At 31.6% G+C, this 19421-nt stretch overlaps 2 protein-coding genes across 2 annotated transcripts in view; one reads left to right on the forward strand and one right to left on the reverse strand.

Moving 5' to 3' along the window:
* Positions 1-3409: 3409 nt before the first annotated feature.
* LOC111627115 lies at positions 3410-5050 on the forward strand. Its single transcript, XM_023370678.1, has 3 exons — positions 3410-3478; positions 3548-3606; positions 4453-5050. The coding sequence occupies exons 2-3, from the start codon at positions 3561-3563 to the stop codon at positions 4998-5000; spliced, it is 594 nt and encodes a 197-aa protein (XP_023226446.1). The 5' UTR covers positions 3410-3478; positions 3548-3560; the 3' UTR covers positions 5001-5050.
* Positions 5051-9515: 4465 nt separating this feature from the next.
* LOC111627122 (leukocyte elastase inhibitor-like) overlaps positions 9516-19421 on the reverse strand; it is an 18191-nt gene continuing 8285 nt past the window's right edge. Inside the window, exons 3-4 of the mRNA XM_023370688.1 lie at positions 10931-11309; positions 9516-10899 (exon numbers count right to left, since the gene is read on the reverse strand). Of these exons, the coding sequence (XP_023226456.1) occupies positions 10143-10899; positions 10931-11304 (1131 nt within the window). The 5' untranslated portion in view covers positions 11305-11309 and the 3' untranslated portion in view covers positions 9516-10142. The remainder of the gene's footprint in view (positions 10900-10930; positions 11310-19421) is intronic.

The following is a 19421-nucleotide window of genomic DNA, read 5'->3' on the forward strand; positions in this document are numbered from 1 at the left end:
AACGAAAATGAAAATTTGCTTGATAATTCAACTACGCTTGTTGGAGAACAATAAAAACACTACACTCAACAAGCCACCAATAAAACTCAACTGCCTAACCTATAACCAAAGTCTCCTTTCAATTTGTTTTTTAAAAAAAGCGCTTGACAAACTTGCCCCGCATGCCGAAGTTGCCCCGATCTCCCCTAATCATCCGAAAGTATCAGCATGGCAGATTGCCCTATGTTGTTATCGCGAAGCAGTCATTAATACGAGGCATATTGCAAAAAAAAGTGGTTCTGAATTGGGCTGTCCAGTTTCACGAAATCTACGAAAAGCACACCTTTTTGGTCCCAGAACACGTTGCCATAATCATTCGAGCAGATCGACTTTGTTTGAACCTTTTTGCTTTTGTTGAATTTGAATAACGGATTGTTGTTTGGATTCGACATTGGTATAACAAATCCAAGTTTCGTTACACCAGTCACAATATGGGAAATAATTCGTCTCCCTCTTTTTCTGGCCCAAAAATGCGCGTGTAGATGTCATTCTGTGGTTTTTGTGAGCGTCTGCCAGCATTTTCGGTACTCGTCTTGCACAGTTTATGATAATCTAAAGTTTCAGTAACAATTCGGAGAAATGTTGTTCGTTAACGTCTGGAAAACCTTTAGCAACAAAACTAATTGTAAAAAGAAAAAAAAAGAACTCAAATTTTATCGAAGTTTTATCAAATTTTATATATTTTTAATATAATTTTTGTAATTGTAAAGCACGATTTTTCTTGATCTTTGGAATTCGAATACTCAATAAGGTTGCCGATCTCAGACCTATCATTCCTATCTTCATCGTGAACATTTTTAAACTCGTCACACTATTAATGGTAAAGCATTTCGTCCTATAGTTTATTTTTTCAAATGTACAGTACATAACAATGTGGTTATATTTTATTAAAGGACAATCACACCACAAGTCGTAGATTGACACATTGATATCTTTTGCTCTATATTTATTTTTTCTCAAAAATGTACTGTACATTTCAGACTTAGTATTTTCCCACTATGTCACATTATAAACGAAATAAAATACATTAATTTAAATATATATATGTTTTAATCACATAGAGAAATTATTCATTTCAAGAAGACCCTTGCCATATATGAAAGCGCTAGCACATCTCGTAATACACGTTTGTTTCAGAATCTGTCTAGGTTTTCTGGTGACTTCTTAAAATGGTGTCCGTAGATGTTGAAATAGGCATATATTTCAGAATTTGTCTAATGAAATTAGGCATTTCTAACGACTTATAACTCACGACGTGAAACAAAACAGTCGTGTGTTTCCATACTTTGTAACATGCAGATTTCGGGATAAGTGTTTTTGATAGCAATGTTTACATATTTTAAATTTTTATATATTTTTTTTCGTTTTTGACTCTCCGACCTATGGAAACTAAGAAAGCCCATTTTATTCCATGCCTATTTAAATTTATTCATGTCTACAATTGGTCCGACATATCCGAGACAAACCACTCAAAAAAGTTTCTCAGATTGGGCGAGCCAATAATTATAAATTATTAAGCTATCTCTTTCGCTAAACTATGAGAGACGACTAAATATTGTTCCTTCTATATAGAGTGTAAAATTAAAAACAACATGTTCAAATTGAATGTTATCAGCAATTATTAAAGCTATAAATACCTTTATGATATTGCTTATCTTAATTATCTTCTTCTCTTTATAGACTTAGTTTATACATAAATTATCCGAGAAATAATCTTCCCGAAAGCCTTTTCAAACAGTTGCATTATATTGCAAAAATTTCAATACAAAGATATCTTGTGAAATTGTGTACCGCTTCCTTTTAGAACCTTTCTTTGTAAAGATATTACTTTGACAATAAAGAGTAGACTATTATTTATTATAATTAAAAATCTTAGATATATTATATCAATTGAGTAACATGTTTCCATAGCGAAATACATTATATAACGCACAGAATAAGTAAAAAAGACCATAAGAAAGACTTTAATTTCACTTATTATTCCAACCCACCAGTGGCCGAGTGGAGAAAACCATCGAACACTGTTAAATAATCGCGGGTTCGTCCCCTACTGCTTACAGTTTTCGAGTTTCTTCACGTGTCAAATATCTAAATGGGGGTCCTGCTTCTCGTAGAAAGTGCTTCCGGGAAGCATCCCCATTGGCACATTTTGAATTTTTTGTACGTTGTAACAAAGTATTTCCAGTTAAAAAGGTTTTTAAATAATTACACTTCGAAGAAAACTGTTTGCATTATGAGAAAAAAAAAAAACATTCAAATTTGTTATCCGAATGATCTTCGTCACTGTCTTAATCAGATATTACAAGCAAAATATTTGAATAATTCGACTTTCGGATCACCATTGTAATTTTATTAACTTTATAATCTAACAAGTAAGTCTGTCTGTAATACTTCTCAGAATTATCTAATTATACGTGAAAGTCTATCTCTCTTACGAAAACTTTATATCAGAATATTGTGGGAAGACAGATAAGCATTCAGATGTTATTATATCAATTTTGTTTTAAAAAAAATGTATTATGATAACATATTTGATGAGAAATAATGCATAAATTTAAGAAAGAAATATGTTATAAATTAAAATATATAATTTTAAAAAATGCATGGACTTGAATCTGTGCGAATTCAGAGGCGTAGCAAAAGGGAACAGAGAGAAACACAGGCTCTAGACAGTAATAAACAACAGATTATTTTAAAATGTTACCTACGAAAGGTTAAGTATTATACTAATGTTAACATTGAAGATGTTAACAACCATTTTATTTAGTGCACGCTAACAAAACATTCAAGAATACACGTGTATTGATACCAAACACTGAAGCTCATCAGTGGCTATTGAGTACAATTTGTCGAGAGTTCGCACCACTACAAAGGGCTAGTCACATTAGTTTATCAGATTTTCTTCACGTTTGTAACATCTGAATAGGGGTCGGTTTTCCATACAAAGTCTTTCCAGGAAGCAGAACCCGCGAGTTTCATTGCCCTGTTCAAACACCGAACACAAACAAAACAACACTGAAAATCATATTCGACTTCTCGTAATTTGTTACAGTTTCATGTCAAAGTGTAATGCTCTCTCAATCACACTTGAGAATCCTATTTATTCCCATTGAGGACCTGGCCCATAAGATGGCGAAAAATTTTTAAAAATAGATATTTGAAAATAAAATTTATCGAAATAAATTAAATTTTAAACAGTTTCTCCTGACGTACACAATAATAATATAAATCACAGACATTACAAATTTCGTAACAATAAATATTGTGACCGAATATGAATCTGACAGGGTAAATGGCGTTATCGGATAAATTCATTTGAAATTTTCATGTGACGAAACGTGCGTATGTATACTATTTCAGAATATTGAACTTTGTAACCTGATAATGTAACAAAATGTAAGAGCTTGCCTTTATAATCACATTCGACTGGACAAGCCGGGTAAGACGTTGTCATTAGAAAAGATTTTGTAAAACGTTGCAAAAATTAATATTTGAATACTTTTTTTAGATAAAAGTTAAATATGAAAACACTTTGCTTTTTGGCTCTCTTCGTTTTTGCTGTTAGAGGTAAGTGACTTTTTATTATAATACAGTCGAATTTCGTTTATACATTTCTCAGTTGTACGTTTTTGCAATTGTATTTTAAAGGTTTTCTGCACAGTGCTCCATTACAAGACACTCGAGTTATACGTTTTTCGCGAAAATTTTTCGCGAGTAGCGAAAAATATAGTGTATAAGTTCGAAATGCTATAAAGCATTTCGAACTTATACACTATATTTTTCGCTACTCTATAGCATTTTTTTCCCTCACTTTGATGTGGAAACATTTAAAGCAATTATTAAAAAACTGAACAAGCCAATTATCTATTCATTTTAGCTTAGTCCGATGAACGATTTGCCAAGGAGGGGTGCGTATCGGGAGGATCTTTAATGGAAACTGGCTCCTATTTAGCAGAAGTTGCGGGTTATATTCCTGTTCGGGGAGGATCTTTATCTCCAGGATATTCTAAAATTAAATTATTTATTTATAATTATTTTATTTAACAACAGATGGAGGACTGTGTCAAATTGCTTAATAATTATTTTGTTTATGATCCTATAAAGAAGCCGGTTGTTCGTTTGTCACTCGCATAATAATGTAAACATTTTAAAATTCATTAAATAAATATATTTTATGAAGTTCCTTTACGTTGAACTTGTTGTAATGGGCCAGTATTATCTGACTTCAGAAAGGCATAAAATTCTAATTATCTTGTAATTTAATTTTATAATTATTACAATACACCAATTGCTATTAGTTTTGGGTTAATCTCGGCTTAAATGCAGTCAGAATTAACCCAATTTTGACTAATCGTGGATTTATGTAGAAATATTTATAAGATATAACAATAATGCGTATTTGGTTTGTTACAGGTGATAAAACTGCCGAAGAATATATAGACATCGTCATAAAGAAAGCCATAGAGCAAGTCCCTCATCCATTACATCTTCCAGATTTCGAAGGATGGGCAGAATATACGGAAGGTGTAGCATGGGGTTTGGATGAATTAGAAAGAGTTGGACCCACAAATGTAATTATCAACGAAAATTCCCACACGTTCGAAGGTCGTTTAGGTGTAGACGAAGTGGCAGGAAGATATAAATGGAGAAAACATATACTTCGTAAGATCAGATCGGGTTTCGCTTTCATCAAAGCAGCAAACTTTACAATCGACATTCGAGTTCGACAGGATCTCGAACCCGAAGCACACGCAGAATTAGAATACTTGAAAATAGTCAATATGGATGATATCGATGTAGAAATGACAGGCTTGAGCTATTTATCTTGGATTATATCCGGAATTGTAGATCCTCTAGCCAATAAATTTGAAGAACAGTTGGCGGGTTTCGTGGAAAAGAATTTAAGAGCGGCTTTAGAAAACGAATTCAAACACGTTCGCCTTCCTATATTAGAAGAATAGTAATTCACACGAGGAACATGCAATTTTTAAATAAAATGATTTATGATTAATTTGTGTCCTTTTTTAAAAATACAGTGGTACCTCAGGTTACGAACGCCCCAGCATACGAAATTTTCAGGATACGACATGAAATTCGAACATATTTTTGCTTCACGATACGAACAAAAACTCACCATACGACGTTACATTAGTTCGCATTTTTCATTTGTTTTTCTTACTACAGTTATTTTTTTAATGTATTACTTGGCTTTAATTTGAGTATGTTTTTCGCGTTAACACGAATTATTTGATTTTACATGTAATCGTATGGGAAAAAATGATCCACCTTACGACATTTTCATGATACGATCTCAGTTTCGGAACGGATTAATTTCGTATCCTGAGGTACCACTGTAGTTATACAGTGGCATATCGTACTTCAAACGACTCTAACTTCGAACACTTCAGAGTTCGTACGCAAAATTCGACAAAATTTACCTCGGAGTTCGAACTGCGCGGGTAGTAAAAAAATCTGCTCGAAGCATAAACATAATCTGTTATGTGTCCAACTCGTATCTCGCTTTTGCTCTTTCTATTCTTTCTTTTACCACTAACCACTTCATTCGTGTGTTAATAATTTGTATAATAATAAACATCTTTTTGGATATCCTGTATTTTGATTACTAAAATTATCTGATGGTAATACAAATATACTTCTAATATGCTAAAATAATTATCTAGTATTTCCTTTGGTGAAACACTTGTTTTTAACAAAAGCAAGAGATAATAAAGCCAAAATTTTATCTTTAAAAGAAAAAAATCAATGAATAAATAAATAAATCATCCAATTATAAAATAGAACAATTAACTTTTAGGACCGAATCCATTACAAGAACACAAAAATTCTAACTGCAATCAGTCAATGCAACTCCTTTCTACAAAATCATTCATATATTGTTCATTATTCACACACTCAGATATTCTATTTTAAACAAATTAGTTTACTTAAAGTTGCCGAATTCAAGATCAAATATTAAATTCTGTCGTAAGCTAAGTAATTCCAGTTTTAAAGACTATTCATAAAGATAAGCACGAATTGTCAGCAATCATAATAATTTTTGGAACTCAAACATAAAAATTTTTAATTTAAAATAATTATAAAAGAAAAAGCCTATTTTTATAAATAAAATAAACATTTTTTTAGAGAGATAACATCTCATCTTTAGATCCGAAGCTTACACTTCTACGTAAGAACTCTAAATTCATATATGGAGCCATTTATTAGTAGGGGAAGGTGGGGCAGGATGAGGACGTTAAGATTTGAAAAGTCATAAGATGGCAACCACTTGAATGAAAACAATAATTTTTTTATTCTCAGCAACTGCAACATTTGGTAATATATAATATAAAATTTAATTTTTGAAAAACGTTTTTAAAAACAAGAAAATTTAATATTTTAAAATTACAGTCGATTCCCCTATAACACTGTTGATAATTCCGTTTTATATGAATTCCATTGGAATTCATATAAAACGGAATTATCAGCAGTGTTATAGGGGGGTCGACTGTATATTAAAATGCACCATCTTGTCCCACCCGTGGATATTATTTTTATATACACGAAGGACATATTAAAATAGTTAAACTATCGTTTTATTCAATATTAGCACAAGAATAGTGTGCCTATTTATCGCAACGGATACATTTATTATTATTTTCCGAATAAATAAATATAAAAGTTTTGAACTTACTCGTATTTACTTTACCAGACGATACTGTGACGTCGCGCATGCTCAGTTAGGAACTAGCAGCAATGTTGCCACGTCGATTTGCTTGCCATCGATAGATTCCTTAAGCAATTTTCGGTAGATTTCGGTAAATCGACTTTTTGTGGCAAAAAGGAGGTTGCACATAAACAGTAACATTCTTTTTTGTCATTTATTTTATTATACACTATAAAACAATAAAAAACAAAAAACTAACACAGAACACTTATGTAAAAAAATAATTATTTACTAATTAAGTAGGTAAATTTTGTCTTATTTTTTAAACAAAATACAGTATTACCTTTTATTTTTCGGATATTAATAATAATTATTATTCAATATCTTCCGTTTGTATGTTTTTAACACTGTTATTTTTGAAATTAAATTAGCTTTTACAGGAAAATCGTAACAGTAATTTTTTCCAATTAATTGTTTAGTAAGTAGCAGCTCTGAAACAATTACTGGCTTACGCCAGTGATTGTTTCAGAGCTCAGTTTATTTCCGTGTTTCGTGTTTAACAGATTTATTTACGAAAATATTCTTTCTACATTAGCTGAAGAATGGGACAGACACGAGATATTCTCAACAAAACGAGATATAGTCTTTGCAATAAAGTCTCTTACAATATATAAGAAATGAAGGTACAAAGAAATGTTTTATTGAGAATTTTTAGATACATTGAAAATAAAAATTTGTTTCTTGAATTATCGTAAACTTTTCGGTAGATTTGGTGCTTCAATCGGTAGATCGGTAGGTCGGTCCCAAAATCGGTAGATCTACCGAAAATTCGGTAGACGTGGCAACATTGACTAGCAGATAAACTTGGCGTTGCCAGGGCACAAAATAACTATACCAAAAATTAAAATTAGAAGATTAGAAAAGCATAAAGTACTTTTAAAAGTCAAACATTATAATATAATAAACATTAAAACGAATCCATATAAACAATTTGGTTATTTAATATTTGAAAATTGATCCTCGTTAGAGAGGTTGTGATACCTCGCACCTGATCGAAATTGCTAATCTTAACGTTCGAAAGACTTCATATGACTTGTTTAAATAAAAAAGTCTTGTAAAAATGCTATAATAATTGCTTTTATGTGATAATAGTGTTTATGTTTTTGCAACAGATGGAAAAAAATACATGGGAAGTATATTCTCGTAAATATCGCATTTATAAAAAAATATTGGGTTGCAATTTGAAAAAATTGTAGCCTATAAATTCCGACTGTCGTCAGCTTGTGTGTTCCTTCATCTCGAGAAAAGATAGATAGATGAAATTCGAGACCAGACATGGAAAGCGTATGGTCAGAAAGATTCGGGTTAAGTATATACAAACTTCCGGTGTAAACCGAAAGTAATGCTACTGCAATTCAAAATTTTACCCTGAAAACAGTTAGATAGATAATCGGCACGACCCTATTGGTAAGAAAATTATGATGTATAGGGGCAAGACATACCTACAAGAATTGAAAACATCGTGACGAAAAATTGCAACCCGACATTGTGAAGATGTCACAATAAATAATTGTTCGTTAGAATTAGTTTAGTTTTTAAGGTTATGGCAACGTGACCCGTGAGCGATCTGCCGAGGGAAATGCATCCCGGAAAGACTTTTACGGGAACTAGGCCTCTATTTAGGTGTTACTAACGTCAAGAAAACGCGGAAAACTGCACGTGGCCCGCCCGTTGGACATGCCTGAACCCACGACACTATCTGTGTTCGGTGGCAGAGTTTTATCCATCTGACTACTGGAGGGCACTTATTAAGAAAGTATCGTTTGAAATGAAAAAATCCGAGTGGCAAGTGCTATATGCTACCTGTCGCAGTAATTAAGTAAATATAACATATATATTGTATTTAAAATTAAGTAAATTTAATGTATATATTTTATTTAAAATTACTGTATATCCTTTTTATAAAAATTATATTTAGTTTATAATTTTGTTAATTTTTTTCCAATGGATGGTGCTACGTGTAAATCAATAAATTAAACGTAAAAATAAATTGATTTACAGAAATTCAATAGATATTTTGGGGTGAGATATACGACATTATCTAAGTTAGAAGTATGTAAAATTCATATCTTGCAAATTAATTAAAACAAAATAAAAATACATTGTAAAAGTACTTGAAAGACAAGGAGCTATAAAAAACAGTGACGAATGCTCTCGACGTAATTTGAGAGATTTTCGAATGGCGGAGAGGCAGAGCGACCGCTATTAAATTAACGCACCAAACGTAATATTGTCAAAAGGGTAGCCATTGCTTTAGCACAGTAACATCGCGGGTAATTATTTTCAGGAGAAGTATCTCAAATATAACTCCTATTTATATTATTCATATTATGTATATGTTAAAATCGGCGATTTATTTTTACGTAAAATTTTCATTAAAATATAGAAATAGCGAAATTTGTATTGCTCAGAGAACAGTAGCCTAATTGTGCTAGGTGATTGTGACTCGCTGAAGAAGAGAGTCATTATTGAAAAGCCTCTCCTAAGAACTCTCGAAAACGCCCCGAAAAACATTTTAAAAAAATTACTTAGGCTAAATTTTATTATTGTGTTTTTATTAATAATTTAATCAAAAAATTACATTTAAACTCCGTTGTTATATAACTATTTTTATGTAATTTCATGAAAATACTGGTCGGACAGGTGTTGGAATGAAAAAACTCATCCATGAACAGTTTGAGGAGTATTACTCTAGGGAGATTTCCAGTGTGTTAATCCGAAAACAACACTCACTCATCAAAAATTTATCATCAGAATATTTTATTACATCTTTGTTATGGTACATATCTTTAATATTTTATTAACAAGCAACTACTGTAATTGGAAGCGCCTTTTGACGATAGACTTCGATCTTCCGATGATAAAATTCTTATGCTTCTATATTAATTTTAAGTAATAATGTAAACTTACTTATTGTGCAAGAATGATATTCTATTACATGGTACTAGACCTAATATCTGGCAAGATTGTGACGGAAGTGGCCCGGATTTCTGAATTTTCCAGTTTTCCGGGCACAGGCAAATATATACACGAGAAAGATAAACACTGGAAAGTAACGAACGAAACTGTGTTTATAACACCGTATGCTAACAGTCACGCTGGAATTGGTGTCTTGCGACATTTATGGGGCAGAAACCAAAACAATGACCACTTGGAAACCACAGTACGCCAAATTAAAGCTAGCCGGTTTTCTGGAATTCCGAATACATTTGGTCTGGTATTGTTTCTACTCTACAAAAAATACTTTTTTTCAAACTCAGTTCATGTTCTTTAAGAAAGTTTTAACTTATAAGTTTATCATTCAATATTTCTGAAATCACGATATTATTATATTAAAAATACAATAATATCAGATCGTGATTTCAGAAATATTACACAATTAAGAAATATTATAAACGCTCCCAATAAATAAGATCAAACCAGATGACGTCTCTGTTATTACGAACATAAATGGGCGATCTACGACAAAATTTACAGGTGATATTTTAGCGGTGCTATATAAGGTCACAGGTAACCCCGTTGCCGCTGCGGCTTCAGTACCTTCTTCGTTAACTTCGACGAATGCCTTGTGTAAAGCGGCAGACACGTAGAGATCTTTCTCGCCACCAATGCCCGATAAATCTGCACTACTGTTGAAAGCATCGACCATTCCTAATTGTATCAGAAGATCCTTCAGAGGAAGATTTTCTTCTAATTTGAATCTTGGAAGGTACAATAAAACTTTCTTTTTACTCATCATCCGAATTCCTTTATTTACACTTTCCAGTGAAATATCATTTTCGACATAGGGAAGTCCTTTTTTTTTTTCCTTTGGTAAAATAATTACAATACTGTATTCTTCTCCAGAATATGGAATTTCCAGAAATGAAGCATTTAATTCTACCGAAAACGTATGATTATAATGGTCCTTCTTAAACATCATTTCGACCATTTTTCGTTTCTTATTAATTGCATAGAAAGGTTTCTTTGACGTTTTATTCCTATTAAAAGGCGATCCCCACATTCCCTTAAAATAAATGGCATTGGCGAAAACTAGTCTCGTGTCGGCTTGGACGGAATCGGGAGGAAACAGATTCTTTATTTTCGACCGAGTGGCCTCGGTCAGACACTTTATTTTCGACCGAGTGGCTTCGGAACTTGTTAATTTCCGAACACGCCCTCTCGGACTCGTCACCAAAATTATACTTTTTGACGTCGACGGAATAATTCGATCTCAGTCCCTCCGCAAAATCCGGTAATATGTTATAAGACAAATCGGCAGCCAACAGGTTAACGATGTTAAAAACCAAGTCGTTCTTTTCTGAACGTATAGATTTAAATATAGCTCGAAACTGTTCGTGTATCTGTCGGTCGTCTTCCTTCAGACCGAGGACTTCTTCCATCTGTTTCTTCGTATTACCCTTTGTTCCTGCATAAAGCATAGACAGAGCTACGGTAATGCTTAACGGAGAAAAGAATATATTCTCTCTGCAATTTTCCTTCCTTTGTTCTAACAAAAGCTTACACCCCAGTGAATTCGATGAAATAACTGCTGCATCCATTGTTTCTGGAAAAAGAAAATACTTTAAAATGTCACTTCAATGAAAATATATTCATAAATGGAAATTTATGAATATATTTTCTTACGCTACCCCGACTTACGCGATTTTCAAATCTCGTCGATTCCACTTTTGTTTGAGCGCCACGCAACTCTTGATTACTCACTCTATTGTTCAGCTTACATGTTCGGATGTGTCTCGCGGAATCGACACATAAATAACACAAAATAAATTGTAGCTATTTCTGTGTTTGTTATATCTACGGAGACTTGAGGGACTCTATGTGGTGATTCCTTGTAACCGTGAACAAATCAAAAGACGAGATAAGATTAACGAGAAGATTTATTAGCTTACATACATCTGACTTGGATTTTACACAAATTGCGAAATTATACCCCGACTTACGCGGTTATCGCTCGGTCCCACCTATCGCGTAAGTTCGGGGTATTACTGTAAATATAATTTACTTGATATTAACTAATATCATACTAATTGTAATATCGTAACTAACTACTATTTGAACTGTTTGTTCAAATTTCGGGCATCGTAATTTCTTAATCGTAGACTATAGAAGGTCATATGTTTTATTGTTTATAATTTTTTAAAAATAATTTGATTTTTTTGTTTTTAGTAAATTATAATACATATTTTTAATTTGACGATATTGTTTGAAAGCAGTAGTTGTAGATAATTTTCTAAACTGATGTAATGCTTTGGTTTTTTTTCTTTTTTAAATTTATACACTCAAGATCATACCATGGGTTTTTTGGGCCTTGAAAATTCGAGTTTCTACTCTTTCGTGTTTTAATAAATTCTTTTATTGTATTTTCAAACTTAGTATATTTTGCAATACCCTCTGTAAAATCCTCAACCAATAAACAACTCATCCTATCACTAATTTGCATTTGAAAACATTGGTAGTAATAGTCGGTTATCTGATAATTAATTATTATATGATTACTATAGTAATAATCATTAGACCTGAAACAAGATCTAACTAGAAAATGATCCGATGAGTCGCAATTTAAGACTTGAATTTCTGAACATAAGTCTATCAAGAATTCCGAACAATTATCAAATCAATTGTTGAGCTACCAGAAGCAGTTACACAAGTAAAATCAGATGGATAATCCTTTTCAATTCTTCCATTAAGAATATATAGTTGAGCCTGCGTCGTTAGTTTTAGAAGACAATTTCCCATTTTATTCTGTTTAACATCCTTGGATTTACGAATGTTTTTGATTTTTGTGTTCTTTGTATTGCAGATTCATGGATTGTTCAATGCGGGCATTTAAGTCACCAATTATACATTAATTACATAAGGAAAGGTATTTTTCAAATTTTCATATTGACAAAATATTTCTTGTAATATTTGCTGCTGTTCTGGGGGAACATATGTCAATATTAGCACTAAAATTTTATTTTTCAAATTAGCTATTTCTAAATTGTTAGTTAATAGATGCACAATCATATAATTATTCCTTTTCTGAGTGAATATAATTTCTCCCATTTTTTTTTAATAAATAAATTTAGTCCACCAAAAGAACGACCCGGTCCTGATGGTTTTTGAATCAATTGCGTAACGATATAATAATTTTCACTGTATTTCATTTGTGAATCAGAAAATGAGGTCATCCAAGTTTCTGTAATGGCAAGTATATGTGAATTTTCCAATAAAAAGATAAATTCGCTGGTAAGAATTTTCCGCACAAGACCTTGACAGTTCCAATTAATACAGTAGAGCGTCGTTTATCCGAAAGCTGGTTATCCGAAACGTCCGTTATCCGAAAGCATTCCAGTCGGCAAGTTTAAATTTTCGCTAGTGCTGTGGCGCTGCAATCTTCGGCTATTTCTCGGGCTACTCAAATATTTTACGTTTTTGATACTAAATTAACATCTGAAGTATAATTTTTTATTGTTTTTATATTTTTCAATAAATTTATTTTGTTTGTACAAAATAAAAATAATAATTTTTAACGATACAATAGTCTTTGTTAGGCTTAACATCGACGAAAATTCAACGCGAAGCGACACGAAACGGAGAGAAATTTCAACATGGGATAAATTAATATATTTTTTCGTACATGATTCGTTATCCGAATCACTCCAGTCCCCAATTTATTCGGATAAACGACGCTCTACTGTAATTACAAAGTGGGACTCTTTTTGATTGTAGACTTTATAATGTAAACTTTCAGTTTTATTGTGTACATCGACGATTGTGGAACCACATCATATGGATCTTGAAGAGAATAATGTTGTTTGGCCATAAGTCATTGTGATTTAGTTTTAGATATAGTAAAAGGAGTAAAGGATTCAGTAAATACCAGCCCCTCTGACATAACTATAGGTCAAAGAATGTTGACCCAGTAATATCACCACGAAGTTTGACATCTTGACCTTCTTTCCTTAATTCATATAAAAAAGGAAGTGCCTGTACAGTAGAGCGTCGTTTATCCGAATCAATTAGGAACTGAGGTTGTTCGGATAACCAATTATATATGAAAAAATATATTAATCTATCTCATGTTGAAATTTTTCTCCGTTGCGTATCGCTTCGCGTTGAATTTTCGTCTATGTTAAGTCTAACGTAAACTTTTTAAAATAATAATCGTGGCTATTGTATCGTTAAAAATTATTTCTTTATTTTTTAAAAACAAAATAAATATATTGAAAAATATAAAAACCCAAAACAATATACTTTAGAAGTTGATCTAGTATCAAAAACGTTCAATTCAGAACAACACACAGTCCTCAGAAAAACACTACACAAAAGTGCCAGTGCTGCCAGCTAAAATATACACACCAACAAAAGAATATTCGAGTAGCCCAACATATAGCCAAAGATTGCAGCGCCACAGCACTAGTGAAAATTTAAATTTGAAACTGGAATGCTTTCAGTTAACCGACGTTTCGGATAAACGACGCTCTACTGTAGTTGTTTGCAAAGTAATCTGGATCTCTTAGTAAGGTCCTGTGAAATTTGAGTATCTTTCCATTCATTCGATAAGTTTTGCTGTTTCATTTTAATAAAACTTGAATATATGTAATCTTGTATCTTAGTATTTTTAAAGATTAACTTAATAGTAGGATATTCTGATTTACTTATCGGTATTACTGCTATAAATTCATCCATTGTAACTTCTTGTAGTTTTAATGTTAAATTAACCAAATTATAAATTTCTAATTTGGTAGGACTTGTTTTGCTGGGGTATCTATATAATATTATATTATTACATTGTTGTTCATTTGCCAAATGATCCATTGGATATTGCATATTTTCATTTTCCATCTTCAGATTAACGATTTGTTGTTCAAGGTTATTAATTTGACAGTTAATTTTTTTTGTTTTGTTCTTTGGTTTCTTGGACACTATTATGGATCAGATCCAGTTCTTCTTTGATAAATGTCATTTGATTAAGTATTTTTGTATTAGACGTGTTAATTAATTCAGAAATTTTACTCCATAATGCTGTAGTTGATATATCAGATGAACTTTTCAGATTATCTGATGGAGAAGATAAAGATTCAATTGTCTCACCTGAAAGTTGTGAACTTTGAAGTGTTGTTTCAGGGTTCAGTCCAGCATCTGCAGATGATGATTCAGGGAAGGTCTTTTCGGCAAATGTACATATTCTGTTATTAGTCTAACATTACATGACGATGAAGCCTCCTTTCTACTATCTGATTTGGTCCGGTGACTTGGTGGTCTTCCTCTTTTTGTTGGAGAACATTGCATCTTAGTTATTGTTGTTAACTCTTCTAATAAGTTTAACTATTTTTTCTAACTCTAGCAAACAACACAAGCAAATAAACTGATAAACAATTTTAGTTATCAATATTCAGTATTTCCAATAAAACAAAGTATGCACAAAATCACGCCAGTAGCTCCGACTGACAGGTGCGCCCCTTTGTAATTGAATTTTGTAAAATTTACAATAAAACACGACAAATTATTTGTAATCTTAATTTATTCAACAATAAAAATTATTTATATCCTTAAATATCAACAACTCATAGCCCGAGTAGTAAATACATCACCAAACGATCGCCTAAATATCGGGCTATAATATGGCTAATTATATTATGGCTATTTATATCCTGTAATCTAAATTTAATAATTTCAGTATTGATAAATAATTCCATTTCACTCGAAAAATTAATTTTGTGATTAGAGTGGCCCAAACCACTACTCCTTGTAATTTACTGCAAATCAAACATTTCTTCTTAATCTATATCATTTTACTGCAAGTCCTTTCCTCAAATATAGAAAGGAAAAAAGTTTCTGTTTTAGAAGCAAACAAATTATTAGAATGCTCAGTTTGAATAGATGTATCAAATCTTTTGATGGCTAAATTATCCTTCTCTTCTCCAACTTTTTCCTGAAGAAAACTTAAAACACAACCAAGATCAGTATGATGAGTTTGTGGACATAACTTGGTTACTTCAAGAAGAATGATCTTCATGACATATTTCTTCTGTAGACCTATGACTAGCTGACCAAAATCTTTCTCAAGCATTAACTCTTTGGTTCCCTTCCTCACAGCTTGAGATAAATAGGTAAATTTATCATGATTTTCTAAATTTGGTTCTCCATCAATTTTCTGAAATTGTCTCCAGAATCCTAGTCATTTCTTCACACCACCATTTAATGTGGGTAATTTAATCTTCAGATAACAAATTTTGTGAAAGTGATGCACTATTTGCCCGTCATAATATAAAAACAGGATTAAATAGAACAGAATTCTCTATTTAAGTCTCCAAATTTTTTAAAAATATTTTAAAATATACGGTCAGCTAATATTCACCCTACTTTAAACCCTTGTCCTCCCGCGACGTCTATGAGAATAGACGTCGCAGGAGGACAAGGGAAATCTAAACCCGGAAAATCCAAACCCAATGTTCTCAAGGTTACCCAGCTGTGTAAACAATGACTCATCGGTGTTAAATTTCACAGAAGGGCGAGACAAAGCTTTTTATTCAAAATTAACGCATTTCTTTCGTTTTTTTTCAGTTTTAAGTATTTTTTATGTTTAATTACATTTATATCAAAAATTGCTAGGAACTAAAGCGATTAAGGTAGATCTAGCTGTCCTTTACATCCATAAACGTTATGTCAGTGGAACAAATGGAGTGAGCTTTGAGCGTTCCACGATTTTTGGAGACTGTCTATACGCGGGCGTCCAAGCCTATATGTATGTTTGTCCAAGAAACTTTTGGATGAAATACAAACCGCACAACTTCAAAATCGCATAAAAAGAATCCTTACAGTATTTCACTCTCAAACCATTGTCCTTAGTTGCTACAAAAACTTTTTTTGTAACTTGGTCCTGAATCATCAGCATCAATTTTTCCTTTTGTTCATTAGTACTTTTAAGAGGTCACGATAAAAAGGCAACAATTAAATGCAGTATTTTTGGTGTCAGTTTTTCATGTTTCATTGATCTTACATGCATTCTAACTCTTTAATGTCAACGGTTTAACTTTATAAGTTTTTCATTATCCAATAACTCGGCTTCTTTTTCATACTCATCACATGCTTTTGTAAACAAACTTCTATGCTGTTTCCAAGTTACTTTTAACTTTTCCATGTTTAAAAAAAATAAAATTTACTTTGTAGTCATGAATATCAGTTATTGTTGATAGATTACAGTTTTATTTACTCTTTTTTTCTTACACAATTTGAACATGTAACAAAAACAAAGGATCAAACTAGTTGTCCTGGCAACAAACAAACTGTTTAAATATTGCAATAAAACTAAAGATAATGATTAATAAATAAAATAATGTAAATATATTAATACATTTTTACTGCTTAACAAGCAATTATTTATTGTGACATTGTCACAATGTCAAGCTGAAATTTTAGTCATATTTTTTAATTTATTTAATTTAAAATCTCTCTAATTAGTAATGTCTTGCTCTGTACATAAAACTTTTTCTGTTAACAAGACCCTGTATATCATACTTTTCCTGTAAGCAATACAATCATGCAGTCATTTAACTAACTCCTTACAGAGGAAAATTTTTGAATTGAAATAATGTGACACAGTTTGCATTGCATGTTCATATACAGTTAATCGGGGCCTCCTGCCCTTAAGCATTTCCATATCTGGTCTCGGATTTCATCTATCTAACTCCATTCTCAAGATTAAGGAAACACAGACAGTGTAAATTTATAGATCTACAAGTTTTTCAAATTGCAGCCAAATTCAAAATATTCATTTACATAAATAACACTAGTACACACAGCACATTAATAAAATTAGTAAAAGCAAGCACATAACAATAAATTTCAACAAAATAACAACTCTGGCAAACAAGCCAATATTTTCAACAACCATCTTATGGGGCTAGGCATCATTCTTATATTACTCTTTTGCCAGGTTGGTGATGATGTCAAAATCTATGAATGTATAAACAAATGCCTTCACCACCATGATGCTAGTCCTTTTCGCAATGCCAGGAGATTTACTCTCAAATAGATGCAATGTTAATTTCTACAGACTGTCAACTTTTAAGACATCACAATAAAAAGGCAACAATTAAATGCAGTATTTTCAGTGTCAGTTTTGCATGTTTCATTAATCTTACATGCATTCTAACTCTTTAATGTCAACCAACATCTAGCTAAATATTAATATTTATGTCCACACTAATGCATTCACCTAGTCCTTTCTAACTTTACCTGCATGCAGTCTTGAAATTGATAATAACCATTTAAGATAATCAAAAACATTTGCTCTCCAAAACTTCCTACTGGATTGTAGTTTTCATGATTTTTCATTTATTTTTTATTAGTCTTTTGTATAACTCTGTCAAAATTTTTCGTCATTTTTCCTTAAAAAATAATAAACAGTTGTTTGCCTTTATCTTTTGGATATTCTCATGCACAAAGCAAATCTAATTTCTCTCTTAAATTCTAAGATATGGTATTCAAGTAGACCATCTGTTGGGAAATTTTTCCCCATTTTATTCCAAATTTTTCCATATCTGGTCTCGGATTTCATCTATCTAACTCCATTCTCAAGATTAAGGAAACACAGACAGTGTAAATTTATAGATCTACAAGTTTTTCAAATTGAAGCCAAATTCAAAATATTCATTTACATAAATAACACTAGTACACACAGCACATTAATAAAATTAGTAAAAGCATGCACATAACAATAAATTTCAACAAAATAACAACTCTGGCAAACAAGCCCAAACAAACTATATTATATGTATTTATGTATTTTGAAAATTGTAGTCTAGCATAGTGCAATCTCTGGTAAAAATTATGAAATCACTTTACCATAAGGATGTTTTTACAGTGATTTAAGTATATCTGCATGTAGCAAAGAAATAAAACAAGCATTGATACAAAATTTTCTAATTATAGTCAGACATTTTGCCTATATTAAGAATAAATAATCAACGTAATATTATGTAAATTAAATACAAACTTTTTTAATATTAGAGGAAAATTTGTGGAATCATCTTATACTTTATCATATTTAAAATGTTGCTTGCTCTACTGCTCAAAATGCATCAAATGAACATAAATGCACACATTGTCCCACAAAAATTACTGGCATTTTAAACTTTAATTAAGGAAAAATTTTGTAAAATCAACAATATAATTTGTTCATGTAAAGTTGGACAATCGGGAACCTTTTTTGCCAATTCTTAACAGTCGAATCCACTCTCTGTCGATTACACTTACGAGTTTTTCCAAATTCTGGTTTCCGAATAATGATCTGTTTTCATGTGGGAATGGATTAAAACTTATATTGGGCTCCTGTGTGATTTTGGAATTTCAAATTGGAATTAAATTCAAAAGCTTTGCTTCCCTATTGCTATTCATCTTTACTCCTGACAATACACAAGAATGATTGAAATGACCCAGATAAAATATTTTAGTTTTCAAATACCAGAGGGTGAGCATCTGGTAAAAAATGCAAACACACAGTTCACAAAAATTATTGCAAAAATGCAAAGAATCCTTTGCTTGCACATATAGAACGAGCTAGGTTTTTGAAACAATTAAAATTGAATAAAAACCTCGTCTTATATGCAAGTAAATACAGTGTATATCTACTGTATATATTATTATATATATATAAATAATAATATAT

The sequence above is a fragment of the Centruroides sculpturatus genome, unplaced genomic scaffold (assembly GCF_000671375.1).
Source record: "Centruroides sculpturatus isolate CEXI.00-Female unplaced genomic scaffold, Cexi_2.0 scaffold33, whole genome shotgun sequence".
Lineage (NCBI taxonomy): Eukaryota > Metazoa > Arthropoda > Arachnida > Scorpiones > Buthidae > Centruroides > Centruroides sculpturatus.

Excerpts from the sequence above, each read along its gene's own strand:
- LOC111627115 (XM_023370678.1), top strand. The coding sequence starts at position 3,561 with ATGAAAACACTTTGCTTTTTGGCTCTCTTCGTTTTTGCTGTTAGAG. Across the intron at positions 3,607-4,452 it reads CTTCGTTTTTGCTGTTAGAG|GTGATAAAACTGCCGAAGAA; the intron begins GTAAGTGACTTT and ends GGTTTGTTACAG.